Below are 25088 nucleotides of genomic sequence, written 5' to 3'. Positions count from 1 at the left end.
GTTAATGGACCGTACTCTCCTAAGTGCTTAGTACAATACTCTGCACACAATAAGAGCTCCATGAATACCACTGATTGATTGCTTAGACCCTTCCAAATGCTCTTTCTATTTCCCCAATATGGAAAAGAACCAGCAACCCTTTGAGAGAACAGTAATATGAGGCCACGGTCCTGCGGTCCTTTGGCAGACTGAATTCCCATTGACAGGATCAAGCTCTATACATTTCCCGTCTCGCAGGCCCGCGACCTCGGTGTCATCCTTGACTCTGCTCTCTCATTCACCAGATCCTGCCTGTCTCGCCTTTACAACATCGCCGAGACCCGCCCTTTCCTCTCCATCCAAATGGCTACCACGTTAGTACAATCGCTCATCCCATCCCGACTGGATGACTGCATCAGCCTCCTTTCTGACCTCCCAACCTCCTGTCTCTCCCCACTTCAGTCTATACTTCATTCTGCTGCCCAGATTATCTTTCTTCAGAAACGCTTCTAGGCATGTCACTCCCCTCCTCAAAAATCTCCAGTGGTTTGCCTATCAACCTTTGCTTAAGCAAAAATTCCTATTGGCTTCAAAGCTCTCCATCACCTTGCCCCCTCCTACCTCACCCCCTTCTCTCCTTCTACATCCCAGCCCGCAGGCTTCGCTCCTCTGGTGCTAACCTTCTCACTGTGCCACCATCGACCCCTGGCCCACGTCCTACCTCTGCCCCGGAACGCCCTCCCTCCTCAAGTCTGCCAAACAATCACACTTCCTCCCTTCAAAGCCCTACTGAAGGCTCACCTCCTCCAGGTGGCCTTCCCAGACTAACTCCCCTTTTCCTCAGCCCCCCCCCCTTCCGTGTCACCGACTCGCTCCCTTTGCTCTTCCCCCCCTCCGCCCCGCAGCACTAGTGTTTATATGTACATATCTATAATTCTATTTATTTATATTAATGCCTGTTTACTTGTTCTGATGTGTATATATCTATAATTATCTTCGGTTATATTGATGCTATCGATGCCTGTTTACTTGAGTTGATGTCTGTCTCCCTCCTTCTAGACCATGAGCCCGCTGTGGGCGGGGATTGTCTCTCTTTGTTGCACGTTCCAAGCGCTCAGTGCAGCGCTCTGCACATAGTAAGTGCTCAATAAATACGAATGAATGATTTCTAGGCCCAATGACCTCAACACAAGAGATCGGGAACATCTCGAGTGTGCACACCAAGCCAGTTCTCTTCGCCTGAGAAGCCTTGGGGTTCGGTGGCCTGGGTGACGGGCCGAGGACCCTGCCACTGACTTGCCGTGGGACCAGAGTTAAAGGGTCCCTCCTCTCCCGGGCCTGCTATCTGCCGGGTCACCTTACCGTGGGAGAGAGTTCAAGAAAAATGGCCTGTGAAAAGGGGGAAGGGGGACATCTTGAGTCTGAAAACCTTTCAAAGAGCCATTACTCTGCTCTTCCAGGAGATGAACTCACTGAACCCCGCTGCCCGTTTAGATGCTTTTGATTCCCAGGGTTGACCATCCTGAGCTTTCTTGGAAGGCAGTCAGTCCCGAAAATTTTGGGAATTGAAACTTCCAGCTGCCCTCTCCTTAAGAAGAAACGTTCCTTTTACGGTGCGTCGAGACTGGTGCCACCTCCGGCTTCTGCTGGGTCCCGGAGGCCCCTGGAAGCCATGAGCGCCCCCCCCCCCCCAACTCTGGCCAGGATCTTAAGCCGCGGTCAACTCGCCTGGCCCCTCTTGGCCGCGTATCATCGCTGTCCCGGACCCCTCCACCGAGGCTGCCTTCATTCGTTCTGTCAGTCGTATTTATCGAGCACTTACTGTGGACTGAGCGCTTGGAGAGTACAACTGGGCAACCAATGGAGACCCTACCTGCCCACGGCGGGCTCGCAGTCTAGAAGGGGGAGGCGGGCATCGAAAGAAGTAAAGGGGCATCAATATAAATAAAGAGAATTCTCCAGAGGTCCATGGAACTGGGGCCGCCTGTCCCCAGCTTACTTCTGGGAGGGATGGCAGTCGCGGTGAGCTGACCTCTGGGCTGAGGTTAGTTTAAAGGAGATGGGGGGCGGGAGGGGGGTGGGGGGTCGCGGTTGTTGTGCCAGCGATGCAGCGCTGGGGGGCGCGCTTCACGGTGGGAGTGAGAGAGGTTCCTTGCAAGGGAGGGGTAAGACCCCCGGGCCAGCAGGGGGCGTCCCAAGGGGCCCCAGGCGGGCAGGAGAGGAGGGGGAGGGGAAAGAAGAGGAGGAGGAGGAGGAAGAGGAGAGGAGCGGAGAGGAGCCCAGATGCCTGAGGTGCCTCGTGGTGGTGGGGGCCCGCGCCGGCGAAAGGGCCCAGGTGGGAGCGGGAAGCGGGAGACCATGTCCAAGGGCTGGAGCCTCCGGGGTCTCCTCCCGGGAGGAAGGAAACACTGCACCGCTCAAGGGTAAGAAGGGGACGGGGAGGATGAGGGCAGCGGGCAGGTGGGGCGGGGCGGGGGGTGTTCCCCTCTGCCGGCCCTCCAGTGAGCTGGGACCCCAGGGGGAGGAGGCCGACTGGCGTGGGTGGCGGGGGAGTGAGGAACGGACGGTCGGACCGCCGGTTGAGCCGGAGGGGAAGCGTGAGGGAGGCGCTTCCCCCGCAGCGAGCTGGGGTAGGGGAACCTACCTCTCCCTCCCGCGCGGACCTGCCTGCGTGTGAGGTGGCCGGGGGGGGGGGCGAGTTAATGTGGGGGCGTGCGCCTAACTTTTCTACCGAGCAGGAGGAGAGAGCGGGGGGGGGGGGGGCGGCGGAGTGGAAGGAGGGGCATCGTCCTCCGGGCTGCCCCCTCCCCCCCGCCATCATTTCCAGCTGTCCCCTGCCGTCACGCTGGCCAGGGTCTCGGGTGCCTCGCGCCTCCTCTTTCTTTCGGGTTGGAAAAAGTGTGTCGTGCACAACGGGACTCGGAAGGGGGCTGGCTGTGTTGCGGTGTTCCTGCGCCGACCGCCAGTCATAAGTCTTGGCGGCGGAGGGATCTTCGTGGGCCTCAGCTCCCCCCTTCCCCCCCTCCCCTTTCGTCTCCTTCCCGGCGACCCCGCGCTCCGAGGGGAGGGGGAGGATCGAAGGCCGCCGTCGCGCGCCGAGCGGGGGAATCCACCGCGAGGGAAGAGATGGCGGGGGGCGGGGGGGTCCTCGGAGGGATGGGAAGAGGAACGATGGAAAGCGCGCCGAAGGGCTCATAGTAGGGAAGCGCGCTCGTGCCCCTGCCTCTCCCGGGCCCCGCCCCCCGCCATCCCCTCGGGCGCGAGACGAGGGGCGGAGTAACGACCGCAGCGCAGGCCGGGAGCCAGGGCGGCGGGCGCGAGACTGCGGGAGGGGGCGGAAGAGGAACGGAGGGAGGGAGGGCGAGAGGGAGGAAAAGCTGGAGCGCGCCCGGATGGGGCCGGAGGGCGGGCACCGGGACGGCGGAACAGCCGGGGAAAGTAGATTCGGCCGCAGCTGGCGGAGGCGACGACGACGACTGCGGGGACGACGACGACGACTGGGGCCGCTCCTCGGCTGCCGACCGCGGAACCAGGGGGCCCCGGGCAAGGACGGCGGCGGTGACGGTGGAGGAGTCCCCTTCCTGCCCGCGCGGAGATGGAGCGGAAGAGGTGGGAGTGCTCAGCTCTCCCCCAGGGCTGGAAAAGGGAAGAAGTGACCAGAAAGTCGGGTCTGTCAGCCGGCAAGAGTGATGTCTATTACTATAGGTGAATGTGCCATTGTACCGGGGTGGGGGGGGTGGAGGCGGGGGGACCCCGGGGCATCGTGCACACGGGCTCCCCGCCCCCCTCCCCAGCCTTGTCGCCCCGCATGCCGCGCAAGAAACTTGCATTGCGCCGCTGCAGGCCCGCCGCCCCCTCCGCCCGCAGTCCGGGCCCCCTCCCCGGCCGGTTCCGACAGCCGCCCTTTAATGCAAGCGGCGCGTTTTGAGAGCCAGCCTGCGCAGCCGGAGCTGCCTGCCGAGGAAGCCCCTCACCGCTGCCAGGGACTTGCAGGGACTGCTGGAGCTGCGTGGGGAGAGGGGGTGGGGAAGCCCCTTAGTAAAATCCATGTCGAAGAAAGCCTCTGGAGTTGCAGGAGGGAGCTCCGGTAGTGTTTGAGGGGTGCGTGCTCTATGAGCGTGCGAGAGAGAGATGCCGTGTATACGGCAGAATCAAAAAAGAAGCTGGGGCGTGGGGCCCGCCGGACCGCCCGGGGTTCTATGTGGGAAAACGCAGCGACCGGGCCCCAACTTTAATTCTTTTCTAGAGAGCTGCGGTGAGGATAGGGCCCTTTGTTTAGCGTAGGGTATGTAGTGCAGGAAACTTGACTGCGTGCCTGGGTGCTCCCAGACGGAGGCAGATAGTAGGGGATGCGAAATCAACGGAGGATTTCAGGAGCAGAGGGAAGGCTCTAAATCAAATGCACGGGTTTTCATGTGAAATCGGGAGACCATTCTAGAATAAACTCATGAAGCTTAAATCATTGGGAAGATTTTAAATGGGGGAGGTAGTTCCGGTCACATTTTTTTTCTCCAGGTTACTGTTTCTAGTGGTTCCATAGAATGAAGACAAGGCCGGGCTGTCTGGTGTACTTCTCTTTCCATCCACTCCCCCCCTCCCCCCCTTTTCCCTTTTTGTTTTTCAAGTTCAAAGGAAATCTGGTGGGTCTGTACTTTCATTGGGAAGGAATGGGAAGGGGAGGTCGCTCCTTCTCTTATAACCTAAAAAGAATGGAACAAAGAACTGGCTGCCCATTGAGACCAAGCACCTGGCAGTTGGCTGGCTCTCTGGTCTTTAACACATCTGTTTGTCTTTCCAAAAAAATGTTCTCACTGGTAACTGAGACTCTGTTTCCAAAGAGGCACCTCACCACACACACACACACACACTTCAAGCTGAGCCACCAGAGGCAAAGAATGAAAAGGCCTTTTGAGGGACAACCAAAGCATGGATAACTCATTAATCACTTTTCATTCCTTGACTAGGAATAACCAGATTGCAAAGACCTGAGGTCAAATCGAGCACTGAGCTTGTATTTTCATATATTGTTGAGGAAGGACGTTACTTCTCTTGATCTTATGTCGGACAAATCGTGTGAGCTGGTCATCCTGTGTAGCAGTAGGTTGAGCTTATAATTTCCAGGTTGAAATCTCCACAGTTTAGAAGGAATTCAACCCTTAGGCCGTGTTATCCCGGTACAGATTGATTTTCCTCACTCGTAATTGAAAACCTACAGAGCAGAATTTCTGAATCATAGGTGAGAGGGGTAGAGCTGGTGGTAATATTTATTGGTCTTTTCCGAGTGCCTGTTGGATCCCGGGCATTCCGCACTGAGCACTTGGGAGATATGATGCAAGCTCAAGGCATGTTCTTTGCCCACGGGGAGCTGACTCGCCAAAGGACCGGTAGCATTAGTTAGGAGGTAGCCACTTGCAGCCCTCTTACAGTTAAAGAAACTGAGGCACAGAGTAGGCATTCAGGAAATCCTGAAGGCTAGGGGTGTGGTCCTCTACCAGGGGGTCAGGCTACTCGGAGAGACCATCCCAGTCTTTGTAGATTAGTTCTTAATGCCTTAGACTCCTTCCTCCAGCCCCCATTCCTTTCCCGCTCCCTGGGCAGTGTAGTTCTCTGACCTTGACTATCCGTCCATGTACCTCGGAATCTCTGGGGACCCTCACACTGTGCTCAGGGCAGGATGGTTCTACTTGCCAGCAGCCTCTGCCGGTTTGGAGGCCGGAAAGGCACTGCTATAGATAAAAGGCCGTCCAAGTTTTGTTTCCTCGATAGCAAGGAACGGTTTCGGCGGAAGGTCCGAAGCACCGAAGTGAATTTTACGTTCCCCTTGTTCTCTACCTGTCCTCTGCATTACTGCTCCGAAGTTGGTGCCAGAGGGCTTTTCAAAAGAGTGGTTTTCGCTGATTCTCAGGTAAAATGAGAGTTAGGCACCCTTAAGCTTCACTTGGCATCGCACGCAGACATCTTCAGATGCAAAGTAGCTTTCCTCCTTTGATCAGAGTTGTCATTGACCTGTCCAGATGCTGCCCTTTCAATCTCCTGAAGTGGTGAATGAATCATGTGTGTGAGTTCAGCTAGAGTTGTCCATTTTAACTTGTGCCTATCAGGATGGGAGACTGGTTATATAACCGCTGTCAGACCTGAGAGGTTCGAGGCCAGGAGGTGGTGGTATCCAGTTAGGTTTATGAAACTGCCTTCTACCAGGAGAAAATATGAGGTGTATGTGGTCTCTTGTGATGTCTTGGGGAGACGTGGGAAGAGGGAAATCTCTGACATTAAGTGTAAAATGTCTCCATCTAACTCAGTGGTTCCCAAATACACAGGGGGTTAATTAAATAATTAATTCCTGAAGAGAATTAAGAAGTGACTGGGAACTATTTTAAGGTCAGGAAAAGACTTCTTTTCAAATCAGTCAATCAATGGCATTTGCAGAGTTCTTACTGTGTGCACAGCACTGTACTAAGAGCTTGGGAGAGTACATGACAACAGAGTGGGTAGACAAGTTCCCTGCCCGCGAGGAGCTTACGGTTCTGGAAGGGGGAACGGACATTAATATAAATAAATTAGGGATCGGTACGTAAGTGCTTTGGGGCTGAGGTTGTGGTGGATAAAATGCCAAGGTACAGATCCAAGTGCAGAAAGCAGAGGGAGTGGGGGAGAGAGGGCTTAATCAAAGAAGACCTCTTGGAGATGTCAATTTAATGACAATAATGATGATAGGCTAAAGATCTTTATTCTGTTAGGATCGATTGGCTCTTCTGAAATAATGTACCTGTATATTGATCCTTTATATCGAATTTCAGTATTTTTCAAGAATTTGCCCCCGTTCAACTGCAGCCAATGATTTGGGGAGTTGAATTTTCATTCTCATAAACTGATGGAGTAAGAAGTCTTACTGATAGTGAATAATGTGCTTTGCTAAAAGACATTTGAAAATGTCCTTAAACTCATGCGTGTAAAATGGATTAAAAAAATGTCTAATCTGGTTTTCATTGGTTCTTATTTGTTGACTTTGTAGTCCTTTGAAAATGACTACTTTTGGTATGGATCTTTGAAAAATGGTCTTTGAAAGACTATATGGAGCCCATCAGCACTTTACAATTTTGTGGCCTCGTTTATTTGAAATAGTCTGGATTGTTCAAAGTCTGTCATGTTGAAGAATCAAATATTACCCCAGAGTGACGGTCAGTTGTGTATCAGAATTGCAGGCCCTGGAGTTTTGACCAGCGGGCATTCAGGGTAGACTGTGAGCCCGTTGTTGGGCAGGGACTGTCTGTCTCTGGTGCCGAATCGTACATTCCAAGCGTTCAGTACAGTGCTATACACATAGTAAGCGCTCAATAAATACGATTGAATGAATGAGAAGAGGTAGTAGAGCGACTGGGGGAAGGCCCGATTTCTCCCCTCGCCATCTTTCTTCCACTCGTCCTCCAGGTTGAGAAGCAGTGTGGCCTAGTGGAAAGAACGCGGGCCTGGGAGTCATGACCCAAGTTCTAAGTCCGGCTTCGCCATTTGCCTGCTGGGTGACCTTGGGCAAATCACTTCACTTTTCTGTGCCTCAGTAACCTCATCTGTAAAGTGGGAGTAAGACCGTGAGCTCCCTGTGGGACATGGACTGTGTCCACCTGGATTAGCTTTCATCTACCCCAGTGCTTGGCACACAGTAAGTGCTTACCAAATGCCACTTAAAAAAAAAAAAAATTACCCGTGTCTGGCCGCAGCTAAATCCATGACTCCCTCCAAGGCTCTTGTTTGAGGAGAGCTGTGAGGACAAAGCATGAATTTAGGGTGCCTCTAGTCAAAAAGAGTTAGAACCGCTTCAGTTACTAGAGACAAATTGGGATCTCTGTTGATGGAATTTGTGGAATCTTGCCATGTTATTCACAATTATTTTGCTCCCTAAACAATATGTAGCATTGGAATGTCCAAGGATTAAACAGTTTCACCCAATACTGGCAACTTGTGCCTTTTTAAAAAAACTAAATCAGGTGAATGGCTTTTCTTTTAGGGAGTAGAAATTAATCCATTTGTCAGACGATGAACAAACCTGCCTAGCTCTTGCACCCTCTCCAAGCAAACATTTAAATTGGGGTGCTTTCCTGTGTAAAGAGAAAATGGTTCAATGCCCCCTTGTGTGGGATTCTCAGAAGCTGCAACGGGGAAATGAGGTGTCTTCCTGGAACCCACTGTTGGCTTGGTGTGGTGTAGTTGGTAAGAAGGGGCCAGGAAGATACTGCTCTTTGGTTCTCTCCTCTTTGCCCTCTACCCTCCTCTGGAGATAATTCAGGTATGTCTGACAAGCAGAGGCCTGGAGTCCTTACTTTGTAAGTAATATCCTCTTCGGTACAGAGCAGATGATTTATCGAATCAGAATATCTTCTTCCTGGAAGTGTTGGTAGAATTACTCTTGTTTAAGCACTGCGAGAGCCCAAGATGGAAAAACAGAATGCTCTAATGATCAAACGGGAGGCTCCCCCTTCTCTACCCCCCGCCCGCCCACCATCCCAGCCCCCCATCAATTGACCTTTCTCTCTTTGTATTCTAGCCCGAGTGGGAAGAAGTTCCGAAGCAAGCCTCAGCTAGCCCGCTACCTAGGGAGCTCCATGGATCTGAGCACTTTTGATTTTCGCACAGGGAAAATGCTGATGAGTAAAATGAACAAGAACAGGCAGAGGATGCGCTACGACTGTTCGAGCCAAGCCAAAGTAAGGACAAAATGGCACAGGTTCGCCTTCATCTGTCGGGCAGATTGTGGCTCAGGAGCCTAGCTTGGGTTGGCAGTTGCATTTCCAGGTCCAGGGTTTCCGGGATATTTTCCTGACTCTGGTTTGTTTTTCCCTTCCAAAGGTTTCCTAAGGGGGAAACAGTGACATCTGGGGCCAAAAATGGTTGGGACCAGTAGTGCACGAGTGGTGTGTTGCTTGCTAAATGTAATGGAGTGGAAATCAATCAGTCCCGTAAGTGCTCAATAAATACGACTGAATGAACGAATAAGTGGTTGGGAGAGGATAATATAATAATAATAATAATGTTGGTATTTGTTAAGCGCTTACTATGTGCCGAGCACTGTTCTAAGCGCTGGGGTAGACACAGGGGAATCAGGTTGTCCCACGTGGGGCTCACAGTCTTAATCCCCATTTTACAGATGAGAGAACTGAGGCACAGAGAAGTTAAGTGACTTGCCCACAGTCACACAGCTGACAAGTGGCAGAGCTGGGATTCGAACTCATGAGCCCTGACTCCAAAGCCCGTGCTCCTTCCACTGAGCCACGATGCTTCTCGATAGAATTGGTGGCCACGATCCCTGCCTTCGAGGAGCTTAGAGAACAAGATGGGGACTGTAGACCCTAAGCTCCTTGGCAGGGATTGTGTCTCCCAACTGTGTAATCCATACATTCCCAAGCGCTCAGTACAGTGCTCTGCACATGGGGAGCACTCAACAAATAGCACTGATCGACTCTTAGGTCGTGAGCCCTCTGAGGGACAGGGGCCAACGTCTAATCCCCACATGTCAGTTCCCTCTCCCAGTGTTTGGTTCTTCAGCTTCTTTCTTTCTTCTTTCCACTTTCTTTCTTCAACTGTTCAGACAATAGCCCATTTTCTATGTTTCCTTCTTTGGATGACTAGATACCCGGATAGGATACCAGAGACAGTTCAGTCAGCCAGTGTGACTCGATGGTGGTTGAACTGCAGGCCAAAGGATTCCCCTGTTGATTGCCTCACCGCTCTGTTGTAAGTAATTGTCATAAAGGAGACATTTCTGACTTAGGATAGTAGTCTCCTACTGAGGCCAAGTGTCAAAACCCCGTGACTTCGCAGCTTACGGGGGGTTAGTTTAGTACCGTGGCCGGCAGGCAGACCGCACTTCTACAGAGCCTCTCCGTTTGGCCTCATTTCCCCATCTGTCCCCCTCAACCCCATCAGTCAGTGATACTTACTGACCCCTAACCGTGTGCAGTTCGGGAAGTATAATACATTAGAGTTATTGGACACAATCTCCGCCCACCAGAAGCTTACAGTGTATGGGGGGAGACGGACGTGAAAAGAAATGACAGGTCGGGGGAAACAGTAGAGGAGAAGGGTACGGACAGTAGGGCGGCCCTCGGTCACCTGGTCGCCTAACTGGGCTGACTGTCTCGACTCATCTGTCCCCTTCCCTCCGTAGCCCAGATTTTGTGAAATCTCTCTGTAGTATTTATGAGATGGATCTTTCCCTGTTGGTGAAGAGGTTTGAGATGTGTTACCACCTCCACTCTAGTTTCTCACTCCTCACGCGTCTCTCTTCTAGGTCACTTGGATCGCTGTATTCATTTGCCATTTCTGCGGCCCTTTGTGATTGACTTTTTTGATCTCTGTAACAGTCATCTCTCTTTTCCGTTGAAAGTTTGACCATCCAGTAAGCACTCGATAAATGCGATTGACCGACTGTATTTCCTCCTGTGCTAAATGGGGGTAACGGTCCACCCTTACGTCACTCGGGTGGAGGAGGTTCAAGCAGACGCATGGTAACGGGGCCGTTGTCGGCTTTGGAAAGGCAAGGACTTTTTTTTTTCCTGCTCTGTTCTTTTCAGCCTCAAACGAAAGGGCGTTTGTCTCTTTGCCCAGCATGGTACTTCATTCGTTCATTCATTCAGTCAGTCGTATCTATTGAGTGCTTACTGTGTGCAGAGCGCTGTACTAAGCGTGTAGAAAGTACAATTCAGCAACAAATAGAGACCGTCCCTTCCCAACAATCCAGGACTACTTTTGGCTTCGTTGGCTGTTTGGGATTAGCGGAGTTGCCCTGGCAGAATCTCACTCTGCACGCTTCGAACCTGTTATCTTTTACTCCTTCCCCAGAGAGACCCTCTGGCCCCAGTTTCCAATCCATCTTTCCCTTCTTCGATGTGGCTAGGCACATGCCAGCAGCAGGGTGGGTTTTGATTCTTTGTATGTCTGTCTAGGACTATAAAACTTGTTGGGTATGGGCTTTAGTAGAGTGGATGGCATTTTCATTTTAAAGTACAACATGTCAGGGTGTTGCCTTAAGGCACATCTATGGGTGTAGAGGGATGTTGCGTGTTTTTCACATGGCACTGAACTCAGGGTGCTTCAGACTAAATAAATGGAATAATGATACTTTGGTCTTTTTGAAGCATTCTCGTTCATCAGAGTTCAGAAGTGCTTTATATCATTTACTCGTCTCTCTCTGATCCCCGTGAGGTAGGTGGGGGAGAATCAATCAGTCAAGCGAACAGTGGTATCTATTGAGGGTTTCCTGTGTGTAGAGCACTGTGCTAGGCACTTGGGGTAGTGCAGTAGAGTTGGTAGATACTGTCCCTACCCACAAAGAGCTTACAGTCTAAAGGGGGAGACAGACATTAAATTACAGGGAGGGGACACAGAGTATAAGGATATGTACTTCAGTGCTTCGGGGCTGGGGTGGGCCAAATATCAGGTGCTTAAGGGGTACGGATCCGGGTGTGTAAGTAATGCAGGAGGGAGGGCGAAAAGAGGAGGTGAGGGCTTAGTAAGGGAGGGTTTCTTGGAGGAGATGTGATTTTAATAAGGCTTTGACGGTGGAGAGAGCGGTGGTCTGGCGGATACGGAGTTCCAGGCTAGGGGCAGGATGTGGGCAAAGGGCCGATGGTGAGACACATGAGGTGGAGGTACGGTGAGTACTTTGGCATTGGAAGAGTGCAGGTGGGTTGTAGTGGGAAGTCAGGGAGGCGATATAGATGGGGGCATTCTGATTGAGTGCTTTAAAGCCAATGATAAGGAGTGTCTGTTGGATGTGGCGGTGGATGGGCAACCACTGGAGGCTCTTGAGGAGTGGGGAGACGTGGACTGAAGGATTTTGCAGAAAAATGATCTAGACAGCGGAGTGAAGTAAGGACTGGAGGTGGGAGGGACAGGAGGCACAGAGATCAGCAGGGAGGTTGATGCGGTAATCCAGGTGGGATAGGGTGAGTGCTTGGAGCAGTATGTCGCCGAATTGTACCTTCCAAGTGCTTAGTACGGTGCTCTGCACCCAGTAAGTGCTCATTAACTACGATTGAACGAATGAGTGAATCAGGGCCGTAGCAGTTTGGATGGAGAGGGAAGGGTGATGTTTAGAGATGTTGTGAAAGTAGAACCAACAGGACTTGGTGATGGACCGAATATGCGGGTTGAATGAGTGAGATGAGTCAAGGACAACGACAAGGTTACGGGCTTGAGAGACAGGGAGGATGGTGGTGGTGTCGACAGTGATGGAAACGTCTGGATGGGGACAGGGTTTGGGGTGGAATGGTGAAGAGTTCTGTTTTGGACATGTGAAGTCTGAGGGGTCAGTGGGGTGTCCGAGTAGAGATGTCCTGGAGGCAGGAGGAAATGCGAGACTGCAGAGGAGGAGACTTGTCCCATTTTAGAAATGGAGGACCAAAGCTATTGTAAAAGATGCAGGCCTTCCCGGGATCCCATTGTTTAAACTGCTGATCCAGCAAGTTTTCCTGTAAATATACTTTTAGTCTATTAAATCCGTCCTTTGCTAAAAAGCAAATTGGTAGTGCTTGTCATAATGGTATTTGAGCACCCACTGGCTACACTCCACTGTCAAGCACTTGGGCAGCTACAAAGAAGCAGGAGACAAGTAAGTTCTTTGTGGGCAGGGAAAAAGGGAAAGCAGAGTAGCATGTGCTGAACCAGAATGTTCCCAGGGCCTAAGCTACCTAGATTTGTTTTGGTTTCCTAGTAGCTGCTGAGCTGCCTACTCAGTGCCAAGTCCAGTACTGAGAGCAGGAAAAGAGAATACTGAAGGATCCATGGCCCTCAGCGGTCTCAAAGCAGGGGTTGGGAAGCTGGCGATGGGCGCCCGAGGGAAGACCAACCGCATAAAGACCCGAGGACTGAGCGCTGTAGGAGGTCCAGAACACTGCATTGGAGTTGTTTTCGGGCTCCTCGCCGCTCTGGCAGGTCTGTCCAGAGCCCAGCGGTCTCCCTGGCCAAAGCCTTCCCAGTGATCTCTATCTGGGGGAGGGGGTTGGCAGCGGAGCCACTGGATGGTGCAGGGTTGAAAATGAAGCTCCTTTAAATCTTTTAAGATTACCAGTGTCTTTTTTTGCTAAATTGCTGCTGCAAGTTCTTAAATAGTATCCTTGTAGCCTGAAAGAATCCATACAAGTTGCTAAAGATGACATTTTGGAGGGGGCATATTTGTCAAGCACTTTCTGTGATGATGATGAGGTGGCATTTGTTAAGCTTTTACTATGTGCCAGGCGCTGTACTAAGCCCTAGGCTAGATAGAGGTAATTGGGTTGGATCACAGTCTTAATCCCCATTTTACTGACGAGGTAACTGAGGCCTAGAGAAGTGAAGTGACTTGCCCAAGCTTACATAAGACAAATGGCGGAGCGGGGGTTAGAAGCCAGGTCCTGAGTCCCAGGCCCGTGCTCTATCCATTAGGCCACGCTGATTTGTTAAGCTCTTACTCTGTGGCAAATACTGTACTAAACATTGAGGTAGATGCAAGATCAAGTCGGTAGCTCATTGTGGGCAGGAAATGTGTCTGTTTATTGTTGTATTGTACTCTCTCAGGTGCTTAGTACAGTGCTCTGCACATAGTAAGTGCTCAATAAATGTGATTGAATGCATAAATGACATGGTCCCTGTCCCCACATGGTGCTCGCAGTCTAAGTAGGAAGGAGTAGAATTTAATTCCCATTTTACAGAGGAGGAAACTGAGACGCGTAGGAAAGCGAAGTGACTGGCCCAAGGACACACACACATCAGACAATTGTGGAACTGGAATTAGAACCCCGGTCCTCTGACTCCGAGGCCTGAGCTCTTTCTGCTAGGCCACCCTGCTCCTCTGCTGAGCAGTGAGGGAACGGCAACCTTTTGTGGGTTGACGGGGGTTTTTAATGAGATTATTGCTCGTTACACTCTTCGTTTCTACAATGAAGTTTATATTTACTGGGCTTATGCAGCAGCCTCAAGCATTTTACTTCCTCTTCTCTGTCTACAGTTTGCATTCACCACTCATGTATAGTCCTCTCTTAGGCTGGAAGTGTAGTACTGGTCAAGTGAGGCATACAGAAACTGATGGAAACTTGAGGGAATTAGTTGGGTCAACAGAAAGCGATTACCAAAGTTGGAATTGGGCCTGGACAGTTGGCAAGACTCTCATTCCTTTGAGAAATGTTGGAGGTGGATGTGTTTTAATTTTACTCTGTTTTTTATCATCAGTGATTTAATGTTCATTCGACAATTGCTCTCACTGATGTTTGGGTTGCAGTGATTCATTTTCAGATAGTTTTGGGTCGACAAGAGTCACCCTTAACTCTCCAAGTGGATAAAAGAATCCATTCAAAACCCTGACCGGATTGGGTTGTCATTCTTCTCATTCTTAGGGATAGCGTGGAAGCAGTATAGCCCAACGTTCTGACTTAAGTCGTACAGATTTCAAAACTAGATGTTAGGGAATAGTTGGAGGGGAAGGGAGTTGGACCATCCCTTAGGCTGGTCTCCCTCTAAGTGTTCTCAGGTAGGTGAGAGTCTCTCTGAGTTGGAATTTTTTTGTCCAGGAAATCTACAAAGTTTTGCCATCCTTATTGTTCAAAAGCTCTTCCTTCTACCTATCAAGGAGCAGCGTGGCCTACTGGAAAGAGCACGGGCCTGGGAGCCAGAGGATTTAGGTTCTAATCCCAGCTCTGCCACATACCTGCTGTGTGACCACGGGCAAGTTACTTAACTGCTTTGTGCCTCAGTTTCCTCAACTGTCAAATGGGGATTCAGTGCCTGTTCTCCCTCCTACTTAGACTAGAGGTCCCATGTGGGACAAGGACTGTGTCCGACCTGATTAACCTGTGTCTTCTCCAGTGCTTCGAATGCTGTTTGATGTGTAGTAAGGGCTTAACAAATACAATAATTAATCTGAATGTTTTCATGCTGGAATTCAAATCTTAGGCTAATACGGATTTTATTTGAATTCCACTTCACTTAAAATTTGATCCAAACCTAAGGAAGGAAAAACAAAATTTCCTCCCCTGATCTTTATATTCGAAGGCTCTGTGAAGTTAAAAGTGACAGCCCAGAGGTATTAGTTTCCTATACCACAAGCATTCGTACAGTTCGGCATTGGAATCCCGTCAGAGGCTTCAACCTCTGTCTGGCCCCAGTCTAACTACCAGCAGGATCTGGGCCATGAGGGCGGTTGCGAATGTAAAGTGGTTCCCCAGATGTTTGGACTTGCGGGGGGCCTTGGATCCTCTTCCCCCTGGCCCCGAGAAGGCCTGAAATGGGGATGAGCGCTAGGCCACGTGGGACTCTACTGGCTGGGTGGGTGTTATTACCATAGCATTGTCTATAACTCTATCATTAATGGCTATTAATGCTGGAAGAAGACCAGTTATACGACTGTAATTACTCTGAAATGTGGACAGTGCATTTCCTATCTCTCGTTCTAGATTCTGCTCCTTTTACTTTGCTTCCTAGTCCTTCTTCACCTCAGCAATTGTTTGGCCATGTACCACTTCATCCACTTGGTCCATTGTTTCCCGAGTTCTTTGCCGTTCGGGGTCCTGGCGTGAGCCTGGACCAAGCCGCCGAAAACAAGTCTAGGCTTTGGGATGGGTCGGGGGTGCCTCTTGGTTCTTCTCTTCCTGTGCCCCCCTAAACCAGCGTTGGACCTCCCTGGCCCTGGGGTGAGCAAAAACTCCATCAAGTGCCCCTTGTTTCCCATGAGTGGGGCTATGCTAGGATTTTCTACCCAGAGCCAAATGAGAGTTACCTGTTACTTTTGACTTTCCATAACTGCACAGCAAGTTCAATGTTTTCCTCTCTGCTCTAATAAGGTATCGGCCAACTCATTGAGCCAGCTAACTTTAGAAGAATTTGGTGCTGTTGCTCTGTCACATTTCAGCCCGGTGGGATTCAAGGTTCAAGAATTAGGTTGAGTTGATGCAGAGAAGGTTTCTTGCAGTGAAACTCGGTCCTCGTGAGTGCTTTCTGGTTGGCCAGTTGACAGCAGGGATTTCTGACTGCTCTGTGCTGCATCCCTTATTTTGCTGCCAACTTGCCTGAATTCTGGAGACTTCATCAAAGCCCCCTGAGGTGGTAGCAGGGTGGGGGGGCCGGGGTCAGGGCCAGGGTCTGAAAATGGGAAGCGGTGTGGGCTAGCAGGAAGAGCTTGGGTCTGGGAGTCAGAGGACCGGGGTTCTAATTCTGGCTCTGCCACTTGTCTGCCATGTGACCTTGGACCAGTCACTTCACTGCTCTGAGCCTCAGTTTCCTCATCAGTAAAATGGGGATTCAGTACCAGTTCTCACACTTAGAATGTGAGCCCCATGTGGGAAAGGGACTGGGTCCAATCTGATTGTCTTGTATCTACCCCAGAACTTGGTACTTGGACCATAGTAAGCATTTAATAAGAACTCCCCTCCCCCCCGCCCCCAAAAAAAGAAATTTAAAAAGTCTGAAATGCTAGCTTTCATTCAGGTGGACATGCTGACCGCTGGATTTCCTGTAGAATATGACTCTGGGTCATTGGCTCCAAAAAAGCCGGGGCCACCCCAGCTAACCTCGGGGGCGGGGGGATTCCATTGCTGGTCAATACTGGGGTGTGGAGTATAATCCCATTTCCATTTTCTCTTTTTTTTTTTTTTTTTTTTTTTAGGAAAACCTGATTTAAATACTGCACTCCCTGTCAGACAGACAGCTTCCATCTTTAAACAGCCAGTCACCAAGATTACTAATCATCCTAGCAATAAAGTGAAGAGTGATCCACAAAAAGCCGTGGATCAGCCTCGCCAGGTGAGAGTCGTGGACCCTCGGTGCCATTTCCTCTTCCCATGTGATGCGGTTGGCTGTTTGGCCAAAGAGGCATATTTGTATTGAGAGAGCCATTTAGGGTAGCGGAAGGTCTACGTGCATACAAGTAGGGAACTGAATTTCCGGCTTACCGTTTCCCGTTTGCAGCTGCAAATTTGTCTCAGTTTTGAATGTCAGTCCGTAAATTTAAGATGGTTGGCTAGAAACCTAAAATCCTAGGGGTTTTGGTGGAGATGGAGTGTGGAGTCCCCCTCTGTCTTGCCTGTGCCAGGCAATTTAGAATGAATAGATAGATGTTAACTGCACATGCTTGCTAGGTTATGGCTTCATCCTAAATCCTAGTTTGAACCATATCTGCCGAGTTCCACCGAAATGAGGTGTCTGTTGCTGTCAGAGCTAGCATCTGTTGGGGTTCACATTTTAATTTTTCACACTAAATTGTCACCCTATCTGGGGAATTGCATTAACCAAGAATTGGCAGATTTTGGAGTTTTCATCCCTCTGGGGTTTTGGGGGGTTTTTTTGGGGGAGGAGGGGAGGCGGATTGTGTTTTGGGTTGCTTGTGTGTGTGTGTGTGTTTTTGGGGTTTTTTTTGGTCATCTCCAAAGGCTGAACTTGGCTCTTCCCTTTGTAATCTGATACCTGGCTTGCTTTTCCAATCCCTCAGGTTGATCTAAATGGGGAGCTGCTTTGGAGGGGAAGTAAATAGGTGTGTTCTTTGGCTATCCACACTGGTGAAGTTTAAGGGCCTTAATTTGGAATTTAGTCAAACGAAATGGAAAACTTTTGGACAGAAGCATGTGAGGTGATCTCTGTGAGGTGAAAAATAAATTCTCTAAAACAGGGGTGTGGTGCTGTGGGTGGGTTATGTGACTAGGGTAGTATATGAAATTATAGAGTAGCGGGCTCAGGTGCCAACTCCAGGAGTGATCAGGTACCCTTAGATGACATTATGCCTTTGTCTTTGGGGGCTGCTGCTAAGATCACCGGTGCCAGGTTAATGTCCGAGAGCCCCGAGTTCCTCCCTCTCTTAAGGATGAATATTAGTAATAGAATTTGAGGGGAAGGGTGGCGGCTTGTGGGGCAGAAGGCAGAGCAGCAAAACCCTGTGCCCATTCAAAGCACTGACAATCAGCTAGGTGCCCCAGGTGCCTGAAAGTCCCTTTGCCATATGCTTCTTCCCTGATAACAGGTACTTGGTAAATTGCGGGATGGGCTTCCAGAACTGCCTGTGATAAAACCGGACTGGGAACTGGGTGGGAGTTAGGTCTAGAAGTTTAAAAAAAAAAAAAAAAAAATCCATCAAAACTTCCACCAGCACAGGCTCAATTCCTTTCCAGCTCCTCCCTATTCTTTAGGGGGCTGTCAGTTGGGTGTGGTAGCTTTTCTTAATTGCTCATGGAAAAAAAACCCAGAACATTTTTCTTGGGCAATAAATATTCCTGGTGGAAAAATAATTGTTGCAGCCACTTGGTTGGATCAGCCCACTGATGGTCATGTTCTAGCCACTCCTTCCCCGGGACCTTCCAATTTCCATCTCCTCCATAGCATTTAGGTCATGTAGGGAGTGTGGTTAAGTCTCACCTGGATCGTTCACGTGACTAAATTCATTTAGCTGTTTTGTCTGGTAGCTCTTTTGGGAGAAGAAACTAAGTGGACTGAATGCCTTCGACATTGCAGAAGAGCTTGTGAAAACAATGGATCTTCCAAAGGGCTTGCAAGGTAATTAGTAGGTCAAGACACTGGGTTTTCTGATTGCATTTAGCCCTGTTTAAAGTTTGATGTTGGGGGAAGTTCATACTTGGCCAGAAACAGGTATGGATCACACCTGATCGAAGGAGCTTGTTTGTGGCCTTTATTGAGTTCAAACCGATATTTCAAAATGGAACAGCAATTACTGCAGATGATGAAGCCGAACTGACCTAAGGTGAAGCAAGTTTCATCTGGTTCTTTCCTGGAAAGACGGCTCCCCTAAAGCCAAGGGCTGTCTGCTTTGAATTTCAATTGCTCCTGAACTGTGAAATCAGCATAATCCCTTTGAGTGAGTAATGTTGGAACCTTAAATAGGCTAAGATTTCATTTACATATGGCCTGCTGATTGAGAGAGACTCCTTAACTTCTTGATCACACCAGTTTCAGAGGACCTTGCGTAACTCTGGTTACTTCAGGTTTCTGAGCCGGTTTTATTTTGGTTTAAAATCATATTGGAGGTTATTTGGGCTGCAGTGTAGAAGCTGTTGATTTTTAAAATAGCCGTATGCCATTTGTCATTCTATTGGCACCAAAATTGGTGGGTGAAGATCCTATCAGTGACTAATCAGTGTGTGTGTTTTTTCCTCCTCCCCCCCTCCCCCACCCTATTTTTTTGGGGACTTGGTAGGGGTTGGCCCGGGTTGCACAGATGAAACCCTCCTTTCTGCCATTGCTAGTGCTTTACACACAAGCACTATGCCCATCACCGGACAACTTTCTGCAGCTGTGGAAAAGAACCCTGGTGTGTGGCTCAACACGTCACAGCCTCTCTGTAAAGCCTTTATGGTGACAGACGAAGACATCAGGTACCCGAACACTTTGGTTTTCCTTTCTAGGCGGTCGAACCCTTAATCCACCAGTGCATAGAATTTGCTTGCTTTACCAGTAACGAGGTGGAAGTAAGACCCGAACGGTCGGGAATGCGGCCGTGCCCGAGCATTTTCTTTCGGAGGCTTGGGGGCTGGGCTGGGCTGGGCTGCCCCTCGCCGGCTTGGGGATTGCCAAGGAGCAGGCTTGGTCCAGGCCTGGAGCCAGCCCTGGGCCAGGGTGGCACGTCAGGGGCTGCGGGTTCTGGGCCACGGGTTCTGGGCCACGTGTGCCAGGTGGCCACCGTCAACTCCATCGGCTCCCGCGGCAGGCTGGTCTGGCTTTGGGCTGGGGCCGCTCGGAGGTGGCACGGGGACAAGGCAGCCCAAGCCGCTGCTGCTTCTGCTCTTTTAGCCCCATCCACCTATCTGTGGTGTGCCCTTCGTCTGCACCGTTCCGCAGGGGGAGCTGGAGTCATGCTGCTACCCTGGCAGTAGTAGAAGTAGTAATATTTATTAAGCGCTTACTGTGAACAGAAGAGCAATGTGCTACGCGTTGAGAAAGAGTATTCAAGGGGGAATTGGACCCGGGCCCTTGAAGGGCTCGCAATAAAGGTCTGGGGGAGGACTGGAAGCAGAGGCATCAGGATCAATGAAACAGTAGAACGTGAAACCGGCATATGAGACCGGCTCAGATGCACAATACCCAAAATAAAAACCCGAGTCAATAGGGAGCGGTGGATGGAGGAGCCGATTTCTGCATTTCTCGTGATCCCTCGTCCACGGCATACCTGAAGCCACAGCAACGGCTCCCGCGGCCACTGCATTGGTCTTCCCGGGGCGGGCGGTGCTTGAAGGTGACGGCCTCACGCAGCAGGTGCTCAGTTTGAGATTCCTTGCTTGCCCCCGCCCTACCGGCACACAACACCCAGTCTTATCCAGACAGCCAGGCACCTTTAAATGCCTTGGCCCACCTACCATTCAATTTTCCTTTCAGCTCCTCCAGAGGCAGTAGTAGAAAAAAATGAGCTTGGGAAGGACATGTATGCCTAGAGCTACTGCTATCAGGTGTGCCTTCATCAGGAGGAGCATGGCTTGTTTCTGTCCACGCTGACTTCCTGGGTCCCCTGGCCAGGTCTTCCAGCTGTTGTGGCACCACCAGCTGGCCCCAGGCATTCCGAATTCCCTCTTCTGGCTTGCTTGCTCTTTCACAGCACCTCAGGCTGGGCTCCGAACGTGACCCTGGACTGTGCTCCATCAGGGCACCTGTTTGTTAAATCTGGATCCCGTGGCAGGAGGGCTATGCCGGCTCGGCCTCAAGCATTCGTGGCTCCGCCTCGCCAAGAGAGACGAGGAAGTTAGAAGGCAATCAAAGAATCAACTAGGTATCAGCTCCTCCGGCTTGAGGGCCTGCCAGCTTCTGGTCATAAATGGGCCATCAATTCTCATGTCGGCTGCTGTGCTGTTTCTGTAGCCATTTTGGTCTGCCCCTGCCACGTTCTGGGTGCTGTTCCTGAGACCCAAAAGACAGGCCCACTCTCCTTTGTTCACCTGCTTCGGTGGTTTGAGCTATAGGTGCTGTTGCCTGGTCTGGACAGAAGAGTTCCCGGTCAATGCGTGTCTTCTTCCGCCCCGCCCCGGCAGAGTGTACTTGAGTTTCCTACCTTATTGTAGCTTCTGTGGTGGCAAACAGACCCCTGGAGAAGTGGAGCGCCTTGCCAGTGCTTCTCACTCTACCTTCTTCCCTCTTTCCCCACCTTGGGTATTCTTATCCCGGTCCGGGACAATATACGTTGCCGGAGGGGTCGGGAAGAGGTGAGCTTTGAATTCTTGGGGCTGGGAGCAGGGGCTGCTGATGGGGGTTCCCGTCTCTCTCCCTCTGTCCTTTGCTCCCCCCCAAAACATTGTGGTAGTAGAAATAGGGGCAAACCTCAAAGTGAGATGGAAGACACCTCGTTCTCCTTGTTTGTGACATTTCCTCTTCAGGTGCGCGGTTCTCCCCCCACCTCCCGCCATGGTTCTATTTTATATCTGTAGAAAATGAAAGGGGATTGGGGAAAAGATGATTTAGGACAAGTGAGCCAGATTACCTGAATTCAGGTACAGCGCTCTGCGTACAGTAAGTGCTCAATAAATACCATTGCTTGATAAGTAGGCGTGACTAGTAACAATCGTACTGGGCTGGTGAAAACAGCTCATAACCTGTTCTGAAACCAACTGCAGGGATGTTTGGATATCTCAGGTTAAGCTTTCAAGTCTGGGAATAGTTATGGCTTACTTATCTGATTTGGCTGCCTGCTGAATTAATGCCTCACAGATGAAAATATGTCTGTTGGCAAGCAGGAAAATACAAAAGTGTTTAGACAAGGTGTGTGGGAGCAGGGAGGGCCTTCCATGTTATTTTGAAGGAAAGTCTGCCATGATGCTTCAGGTAGCCACCACCTCCGTATGCCAAGACGAGGGCGTTTGAGGAAATAATGAGTTTCGGGCCTGCGTTCGGCAGTAATCGGTGTACTCCATAAAGGTGAGACTTGGGGGCACCCCCTGAATGTCAGGGCCCGTGACATTTTCAGTTAGGCCAGATGATGAGAAGCACGAACTCCATGAAAATCCCAGGGCTTTCTCGAGTGTAGTGCGACGTTCATCACCTTGGCCAGAGTGACGGCTGCCCTGATTTTTGAGTGTGTCGTAAAGAGTCAAATGTGCATGAGCTAAATGGAGTGATTGCAATCTGGCCCCGAGTTTTCAACTCTGGCAAATAATGTCTGCTTACCCATTGATTGGTCAGGAAACAGGAAGAACTGGTGCAGCAAGTGAGGAAGAGACTGGAGGAAGCGCTGATGGCTGACATGCTTGCTCATGTGGAAGAGATAGCAAGGGATGGGGACGCTCCAACAGAGAAAGATGGTGGTGGAGAAGAGGAGGAGGAGGACGAGGAAGAGGAGGAGGAGGAAGAGCAGGACCAAGATCAAGAAATGGAGAATGTATAGTCCAGGTAATAGAGCGACTCTCTCTGTGTACCCCAAGTGTGTTTTTCCTCACCTTTTGTGGGCCCGGGAAGCGTGTGCCTCTGGATCAGAGAAGCAAATGCAATTGAGATGGTCAAGCCAGGTTCCAGTGTACGCTCCAGAGCAGGGATTTGGTTTTCACAGGAAGGTTCTTGTTGAATTCCACACGCACCCATTTTTGTAGGCATCCGCCTCGAGCTCACCGGTCGTCCTTGGATCGCTCACTGATGCCCTTGACAGCCTGGTGCTTTTGGGTGCCCAGTGGCAGTGGCCCCTTCTCCCCCTCCAAGACCCAGACTCCCCCAGGGTGTGGATGTAAGTTACATCCATCTTAAGGTTCTTACTTCTTTTCAAACCCAGAGAAAGAAGGTGGCCGACAAGGCCTCTCCTCCTGTTCCAGCGCTGCGGTAGGGCAGTACCTTTCAACCAGTGCCCCCTGGCCCTCTTGGTGCAATCTCACTGTGGTGTTTACTGGGGAGGATAAGGGCTGCCTCCTTGTTTGCTTTCGATAAGTTGGGTCTCGAATGTGAAAGGGAGGCTTTCTGTTAGAGTTTGCAGGGTCTCTGAAAAGAGAGGTCACAGGGCCATTTTAGTGCTCCATTCTGGATCGATTAGCTGTTCCCGCCTCGTACCACATGGAGTGGTGGTTCGCTCCAGAGAGAGAGGTTGAAAAGCGCTCGGCTCAGCGTGCGAGCTTTCTGGACGCACGATCTCGGCGACGGAGTTACCTTGCCAGAACGGATCACGTTTTCCCTTTGGCTGGTTGGTGAGCCAAACCTCAGAAATAGTCCTCGACCAGCCCAACGGGCTGCTAGTGAGCCTCTGGAGGATGCAACCCATAAGGGAAGCCAGGATGGAACCTGAACAAGAAAAGGAAAAGCCCGGGCAGCAAGCTCGTGGTGGGGTTTTCCCCGCTGTCCAGAGATTTCGAGGCGTTTGAGCCCCTAGGATTTCTGGACAAAAAGCGGTCTCTTCGCTCCGGAACCCCCTCTGTTAACAGCAGGCTTGCCTCTGCGCTCTGAATGCTGGCTCTCCTTTGGGGACTAACGCGATATTGATGATGGTCTGGAATGAAACGGGGACAGGAGAGGAGAACGATGGGCCGGAGGCCACCGGCTCTGAGCAAAATCAAATTTACTGAATGTGTTTTTTTCTATTCTTGTTTTCCAGGGGATTCCATCCAAAAATTCCCCGTGAAACAGATCAGCAGGGCCAGCACAACCATTTACAAAGCCAAGAGGGTCTGAGGACTAAATTGCACCAACCATACTTGTGAACGAGCTCAGTGATCACTAGAGGAAAAAGTTGGGAGCCTTAGACTTTACAAAGACAGTTTCTGCCCCCCTCTCCCCCCCACCTTCCCCACCCCCCTCCTCGTCCCCCCCCACCTTTTTTTCCTGCCCTACTTTAAGGTGGGGAGGGACTGAGAGGCTTTATATTAGAAACACAAATCCCCATTTTACTAATGGGTCATTGGTACAGTATGGTGAAACTTTCCCAGGCCTTCCTTTCAAGTACCTTGAAACCTTCCTTGACCTAGACTCAACATTTCTTTCCCTCTTTGTTCTGGGTCTCCTTGGCATCTCTGCTGTAGCCTGCTTGTCAATACCCAACTCTAGGAGACCATTTTGTGTTTTGGAGTGTGGTTTCATGTGTGAATTCAAGTCACTGAACTTCATGTCCAATCCGATCTTGGGAAGAAACAAAAATGGAATTGGTGCTCTCTTCCTTCTGTCCAGCTGGCTTCCTCTAATGCCAGATCCTTTGCAAAGTGCTCAGAGGGCCAAGACTGGGATGAAGAGGGAAGATTTGTAGGAATCTATCTCACCTGTCATACCGACTTGCTCTCACAAATCTCAGTGTCACATTGCACTCGATAACTGCATTTGGGGGAGTTAAAAGCTGCCGGAGGGGAAGATGGAATAGTGACCCCTTCAGGAGTTTGGGGGGCTCCGGCCACGGGGTTGTCGTGGGGAGTGATGTGCAGAATTTTGTGTCAATGTGTCTTAAGTAAAATGGAAGACGTATTTTCTCAGACAAAACAGGAGGTCCATTTGAATAAGAAAGGGAAACTTTATTCTGGTGCCAGGATCCCAACCCCTGCTGAGAGGGGTAAGAGGGTATTTCAGCGGTGTGCCCACCTACACAGTATGTGAAAACTGTGATATTCTGACCCCATTTTTTTAAGAAACCTAGAAGTTGACTTTTCTTTAATAAATTGAGAACGAAAGCTGAATTGAATCCTTTTTTGGGGGCTCGGGGGCGGGACGGGGATATTTTGGACTTTTTGCTTCTGTGTGCGCACTGATCTGATCTTTGGCCTTTAGCTTGTGGAACGTGCCTTAATGTTGCTCTAAATATTCAGAACCAGGTGGAGGAACTGACAGTTCTCTCCCCAGTCTCTCTAGCCAACTAGTAGAAGAATTAGCCCAAAGAGAAGTGAACAACAGAAGCCCCCTCTTTGGTGAGGTCAGGGGTAAACACCCAGCTTGAGAGCAGCTTTCTTTTACATCAAAGGTTTCTGTCTGGATCCGGTTGGACAAACACACTCAATTGGGGGAGTTCTGTTGCATGCCACTGAAGGAATCAAATAATGTTTTTTGTAGGCTCTTTCTCTTTGAGGAGGAGGGAGAGTTGAATTTGATCGGCAGCTGTTTGAGGCATTGCTGCGGGTTGGAGCTGGGGCCTATGCTTCTGTGGGGAAAAGGGGAGCTCTACACCACGACGATTTCCCTTAGGAGGAAAAAAATGAATGGTAAAG

General features: G+C 50.4%; 1 protein-coding gene across 5 annotated transcripts; it reads left to right on the top strand.

Moving 5' to 3' along the window:
* The first annotated feature begins 2234 nt into the window (after positions 1 to 2234).
* On the top strand, positions 2235 to 24563 carry MBD3 (methyl-CpG binding domain protein 3). 5 transcript variants are annotated; one of them, XM_029052776.2, is made up of 7 exons: positions 2240 to 2402; positions 8519 to 8677; positions 16605 to 16743; positions 18393 to 18483; positions 19142 to 19319; positions 22108 to 22314; positions 23498 to 23581. In XM_029052776.2, exons 1-6 carry the CDS (start codon positions 2263 to 2265, stop codon positions 22307 to 22309), a joined length of 909 nt encoding a protein of 302 aa, XP_028908609.1. In that variant the 5' UTR covers positions 2240 to 2262; the 3' UTR covers positions 22310 to 22314; positions 23498 to 23581. The 5 variants fall into 5 exon arrangements, with proteins under 5 accessions (XP_039766395.1, XP_028908609.1, XP_028908613.1 ...); XM_029052780.2 differs by lacking the exon at positions 2240 to 2402 and adding an exon at positions 2588 to 2609; XM_029052777.2 differs by lacking the exon at positions 2240 to 2402 and adding an exon at positions 3401 to 3684.
* Positions 24564 to 25088: the final 525 nt, after the last annotated feature.

Source organism: Ornithorhynchus anatinus, chromosome X2, assembly GCF_004115215.2.
Source record: "Ornithorhynchus anatinus isolate Pmale09 chromosome X2, mOrnAna1.pri.v4, whole genome shotgun sequence".
Classification (NCBI taxonomy): domain Eukaryota; kingdom Metazoa; phylum Chordata; class Mammalia; order Monotremata; family Ornithorhynchidae; genus Ornithorhynchus; species Ornithorhynchus anatinus.
This window is presented reverse-complemented; position numbering and strand designations above follow the sequence as displayed.

Coding starts and splice junctions, on each gene's coding strand:
- MBD3 (XM_029052776.2), top strand. CDS start 2,263: ATGCCTGAGGTGCCTCGTGGTGGTGGGGGCCCGCGCCGGCGAAAGGGC. Junction 8,678..16,604: donor GACTGTTCGAGCCAAGCCAA/AGTAAGGACAAA, acceptor TTTTTTTTTTTT/AGGAAAACCTGATTTAAATA. Junction 16,744..18,392: donor CCGTGGATCAGCCTCGCCAG/GTGAGAGTCGTG, acceptor TTTGTCTGGTAG/CTCTTTTGGGAGAAGAAACT.